The following is a 6243-nucleotide window of genomic DNA, read 5'->3' as shown; positions in this document are numbered from 1 at the left end:
CTAAAGTTATGCAATACGCATGGCAAAATAAGAGAATTAAGCTAGTATCTTAAAACAAGGATTAATTTATAAAAAAAACATTTGGGGTTTTCTTTTAAATTAATCATTTATACATGATTTTTAAAAAGTTTTCATACTTTTCCAATCGTAAAACCCTCACCAAGTCAACAACTCTAATCAACAGCTGTTTCTATTTGATTTTCCCTCTTCCTTCTTCTTTAAACAAACACCCGACACGGTCGTTGTCCTTTTGGTTTCCAATGCAAAATGGTTGTCGAACGGAGCCATTTCCCTTTTATTCGCAAGGGCACAATCGAGAGAACGCATCGGTTTTTATGCGGGTGAACATAAAATCTCCGCTGCAAATCGGTACAATCGATAGCAAAAACTCTGGTAAAAGTAATAATAGTAAATGCGCGTAGTGCGATAGTAAAACCAGACCACTAGCATAATAAACGAACACGGCAGTAGATGGCGGGACGGTGCAAGGCCGAAGGGTGCAGATAATAATGCACGTGCTGAATGGTAAATTAAGGCAGTGCCGGCGAGTGCCGAGTTGTGGGCAAGTTTGACTGGGCGGCAAAACTTTCACTCGTAGCTCTTATGCGAAAACTTTGCGCAGTGCCCACGGTCACGGTTTTGTCAACCGATCTTTAAAATGATGTTGCTCGCAGGAAGAAGAACGAGTTGTATGATTAGCTGCGAGCTGTGAGGGAACGAAAAATTTGCTAAAATTCCTGTTTTTCGAACAGAAACCCTAGCACATCTGACTCATTCCCATGCGCCATGCAAAGTCCCCCCGGCACAATAAGCATTGCCTTTTCGTGGTTCATTATGGATAGTTCTGGTTGGACAGGCGTGCACGCTTGTCTTCCCCGTCCAACGGTCTAAAACCCTGTCACCGAACGCAAGCCAGAAGGAACACCGGCAGCTGACAATCGAAAGTGACAGTAACTGTGGCTTGGGATACTGAGCTGGCGACTTGATTCGTTTCGTTTCATTTGTATGTGCTGTACTTTCTTCGGTACTTGCACACTTCCCGCTGGGGTGCATCACTCGTAGCAATGCACTTTTCCATCCGCCAGCTATCCCTCGGCTCGTCTGCCCTCCTCTAATGCAGCCCACCGCGGATGGAAGTCACCACCAGGTTCGGGGTGGGTGCACCAAGAGAGGACCCAGCGGTTGCGGTAGGTTTGGGAGTTTCTGGCTGGTTTCTTGACCGGTTTCCACTAGGTGCAGCCGACGGAGCAAGGCGCAATGAACATGTTTAATTAACATCGGAAAATTGCCCGCTGTAATGCGCTCCCACCGTAATCCGACGTTAGAAGCGATCTGCACTGAGGCCCCGTCTGTCGAGTTGAGTTGATTGAACTGTTACTTGACGTAGCGTCACACGTGGGAGGGGAAATGAAGAGCTGCCTTTACTTCACCAGCACAATTCGCAAAAGGAAAATGACCTCCACACAATGGGGTTTTCGTGTGTCCTATTATGGTTGATGTGGTGTTCCTGTCTCAAGCAGGTTTGGCGTTTTTAATTTCTCCCCTTATAGCTTATAAATTACCCATCAAGAGCACATGACGTTTAACCTTAAGAAGTGAAATGCACATTCCGGGCCGATAACACGAAAACTCCCTCCACACGCGTGTCCTAAAACTGTCAGTAAATATCTGGCAACGTCCTACGGAGTAGTAAATTATTTACCGGTCAGTTCGATTACTCTAGCGATGAAGTCCAGGCCGCAACTTTCAACATTGCGTGGGATGCTGCGCTGCGATGTCCACCATGCGGGAGGGAGAATATATTTCATATTCCAATGCCGTAGAAAGCAGCACCACACGCAGCTAAGCTTGCAAAGATTGCTGTCGGCAGTATTGGAAAACAACTCCCATGCCGAAACGGTCCTCCCCCAATTGAGCCCGATTACATCGCGGCTTGCTTTCCTTTGGCGGTATCGATGTGAAGGAAGGAAACATTTTCACGATGGGAAATCGTTAGAGGTGCCATAAATTAGGTGTTCCCTTAGTGTCCAGGCTGCTTATTATTGGATCTCTGCAGTTTTTCGACTTTCCGAGTTCAAGATTATCACTTAACTCCTAGAGTTGATATGAGGTCACTTACTGCTGTAGAGTATACTTGTTTTTTTTTTCTGTCAGATCACTACATCAGTACACATCCTTGAGAGACCTTACTGATTTCACTCTTCACACTCTTCACAAAAACTCGTCTTGTGAGAAATTTAATGTTTTTCATGGAGTTCGTTCCTTTCGCTATAATATTTTTATAAACCCAACCCCTAGTATGTGATAATATCTACGTTAGATATTTTGGACGCATTGGGGACATGTCGAACGCGAATGGTAACGAGTTGTAACCGGACACGTAGCATCTCTATCATCAACCGCATGAACAGGCAGTTTTCGTCGGTATGGGTTGTGGGTCATCGATCTTAGGCAGAAACATTTGACCAGTGCATGTGCCAGCGGTTCGTTATTACCCGCCACTAGTCCGAACTGACAGATAGAATCTAATGAGCAGTGAAATGCACTTTCGGCTAGATTCACGGGGCTGGCAATAACAATATCTGCGTGAGGCAAGATCGAGAGTCCTTTCCACATGCGAATCTCAAGATGACAGCGGAGATGAAGATTTGAAAGATTCTGTTGCACAGCGTGCTGCTAATAAGCGTCCTTAGCCGTTCGCCTTCGACGTCTAATGATAATTATGAAAACGAAGAATTGGCTCTGTTGCGTCGAGTTGCGTCACCATTCCGTCGACTCGGGAACGTTTGTCTAGCGTGTATTCGTGCTCCAAAAGCGGACGCGAAATTCGTGTGCAAGCCCTTGGATGGTGGCAAAGACGCGGTTCTGCCAGCCCTGAGCCAGACGTGTCGATCGCTAAAAATAGCGACGCATTCAATGCATCCATGCATGCCGATCCCGGTGGGTCCGAATTGGGGTAGGCCAGACCCATCGCTACGGTTGCTCTTCCCCATCGCATTAGCATAACATTGCGAGCGCATCGAAAATAGTTACATCCAATGCTGGCCATTTGTTTCGTTCTGTGCTGCCGGTGTCGCACTGCTTCTTCGCACTGCAGCGTTCCATCGTTCGCTTCGCTTATTGTGGTAGGTTAAGGTATGGGACGCTACTTTGGAAGATGATGTTCCGCGATGGACCATTTGCGTTGGTTTGCCGCGTGACCACTACATGTGCGCGGACGAACGATAAACCCGCGAGGAAAGTGTTCCGTGTCGCGGGATGAATCGACCCCGTGCGATAGGAAAGGTAAGCAGAGGGAGGAGAGCGAGGGTTAGATTATCCCGAACGAGAAGATTCCACTGCTGAGCACTGAGGTAGCATCGATGCACGTCTACTGATGTGCATCGTACTTGCATTCTGGTGCAGCGCAGGGATGACAAAAAAAGAGAGATGAGTATATACCCAGGCCGGGATATTCGTCGTTGCGCCTTGACATCGTCTGCGGTGAGCGTGGCTACGACAGGCAGAAGAAGAATTGATCTACGGTTCCTAATCTAACGTTGGGATAGGTCAAGTGAAATTTCGAATCAAGTTTATAAATACACGGCAGCTTCTATAGTCGATGCACCTTAGTACCAAAAATGAGTCAGCCTGCACTGCTTCGTTTATGTACTTAGGAAACGAAATCGCTATGTTTTATTTAACATCTTGTTACAATAACTGATAATGTATCAAAAAATTGTTACGAAAAACCGAACGAATTGAGGCAATGATGCTTGAAATGTGCATCTGAATTGTCCATATTTAAGATATTTTATCGCATCTATACAAAAGGAAGGAAAGTTCCAAAATGGGTTGAATAGAAGAAATACAAGCATAAATTGGTTAGGCGCAAAAATAAATAAATCAATGCCGGCAAAAGAATTGGGAAAATAATTTCGAACCCCATACGGATTGTACCTACCCTGAAACGTTTCATGCACACCATCAGCAGCTTTAGGTCATGCGTTGTGACAAATTTAATGACGAAGAAAACCCTTTTGATACCAATTAAGATGATATAAGACAATTTAAACTTACCAGAACATAATGTAGAAATCTATATTATACGCATATTAACGATGAATAATTAATAACGGACAGTTCATAAGCAATACCACAAATTCTCATATTGCATACTTCTAGGCGTTTAACGATTTTCCTTACGGCCACAGTGTGCTTCCCACATCACTATAATGGTCAAATTATTTTTAAAATGGCAGTTTTTACTGATTGTTAAAAAAAAGATTAACTTTTGATTATTCCTTATTTAGGTGAACTATAATTTAATCAACTACTACGAGACTATATACGAGACTATATTCATAAGTTTCTACGAGACTACGAGACTATATTCATAAGTTTCTATGGTTTGAGTATTTTTTAAATAACTTTGAAAAAAAAAAATTGCATTCCTGTACGCAAAAGATAATACCACACTTTATAGTGATCCAGTTGATTTCTTTACTTCTGGTAAGATTGGCCAGGTTCATATTAACGTTATCGCCAAACAGCATTGCGCCTAGGGACTTATCGTCGTGCTTTTATTTGTAGTAGACCAGCCACTGGACCTGACGTCTAATCGTCCGATCAGTATTGCTATCGTTCCACCATTGATAAAGAGCCTGGTAGCGAAGATAATTATCAATCAGCTCTAGCAAGACATTTTATCAGTATCTGCAGTGCTACCAGGTGCACGCCTCGCGTGAGCAGATACGGTAGACATCGATGGATGTGTCGGGAAAAACCCTGCGACACGCCTCACAATAAACTATCTCCAACGCGAACTCGATATGATCATTTCGAACATACTGTCTCACTTATCGTTTTGATCGTTATTGAGCTGATACTATGCGACTTTGGTACTAGATGTGAAAGTACAAACAACAAGCATCTGGCAGGTTGTCTGGACCTGAAAGAACTCCAATCCAATCCTTCAACCTGGACCTTAATCCGTTGCTATCGATACAACTACGCACGGACCTCGTACGTGAGAAGTGTTTTATCAGTAGAGAGAAATATTATTGCCGACCATTAGCTGGTCGCACGTTTCGATAAGCGAAAGGTGGTAGTCGAGGTCGATCGATGGTCGTAGGCGACGTTAAAAAGCGTCCGTCAGATACGGAACTCGCTTAGTTTGCGTTTAGAGTCCTGAAGATGAAATCCCTGTTCGTGTTTGCCCTGCTGCTGGTCGCCGTGGCGGCTTATGCGCCCCGTGACAAGCGTGTGGTAGGCAGTGAACTTGCCACCCTCGGGCAGTTCCCGTACACGGTCGGTTTGATCACGCGCATCAACATTCTGCTGACGGGACAGTGCGCCGGATCGTTGGTGTCGGCCAACTTCATCCTCACTGCCGGTCGTTGTGTATCTGGGTAGGTTGAGCATGGAAGGTGGAATTCTGTGAAATGGTTCACTAGCAGTATATTCGATTACAGCATTCAGAGTGCCGTTGCCGTGCTTGGTGGTTTGCGCATCGACGATGCTAACGAGGCTGGTACGGTGCGTGTCACCGTGACCAACTTCATCGTACATCCGCAGTATGAAACGGATCCGGACATCTTTGACGTTGCGCTGGTGGGTCTGCCGCTGCCGGTTCCATTTAGCGACCGTGTTCGCCCAGTGCGTCTGCCGAATCTGCGTCAGGTTGAGGCGACGTTTGTTGGACAGCAGGCTACTGTTACTGGCTGGGGACGTTTCGGAGAGGGTACTACCACCTCGGATGTTCTTCGCTTCGGACGTGCACAGATCATCTCGACGCTTGCCTGCCGCATCAGTCTGCCAACGAACACGATCGTCGATGAGCATGTGTGCACGGACGGCGCAAACAGTTCGCCTTGCCAGGGTGAGTTCGGCGCCCCGTTGACCATCGTCGATGCTGACGGTATCACCACGCAGATCGGTGTATTCTCGTTCATTTCGATTCTGGGCTGTGAGTCGGGCCGTGCTGCCGTGCACACGCGCATGTCATCCTACCTGACCTGGATCGGTCAGAACTCGGATGTCGAGATCCGTGATAACTTCTAAGCAGATGTTGTTGCGCTGGGTTGCGCTGGGTTCGATAAAAGCACACAAAATAAACTCCAGCTAATCTTATCAATGCGAACTACGTTTAGGATTAATTTGGACTCTTATTTTTGGACGATATGGCTTCTTCCTTGGGGTTTGTTTGCTGTACGATGTTTTGCTTCTAGAAATTGGAAAGATAAAAATTGCTAAAATGATAAT

At 45.7% G+C, this 6243-nt stretch overlaps 1 protein-coding gene across 1 annotated transcript; it reads left to right on the top strand.

Moving 5' to 3' along the window:
• The first annotated feature begins 5175 nt into the window (after positions 1–5175).
• LOC128303739 (collagenase-like) lies at positions 5176–6042 on the top strand. Its single transcript, XM_053040796.1, has 2 exons — positions 5176–5390; positions 5454–6042. The coding sequence occupies exons 1-2, from the start codon at positions 5176–5178 to the stop codon at positions 6040–6042; spliced, it is 804 nt and encodes a 267-aa protein (XP_052896756.1).
• The last annotated feature ends 201 nt before the right edge of the window (positions 6043–6243 follow it).

This window comes from Anopheles moucheti, chromosome 3, assembly GCF_943734755.1.
Source record: "Anopheles moucheti chromosome 3, idAnoMoucSN_F20_07, whole genome shotgun sequence".
Taxonomy (NCBI): domain Eukaryota; kingdom Metazoa; phylum Arthropoda; class Insecta; order Diptera; family Culicidae; genus Anopheles; species Anopheles moucheti.
Note: the sequence above shows the minus strand (reverse complement) of the source record. Positions and strands in the feature narration are given on the sequence as shown.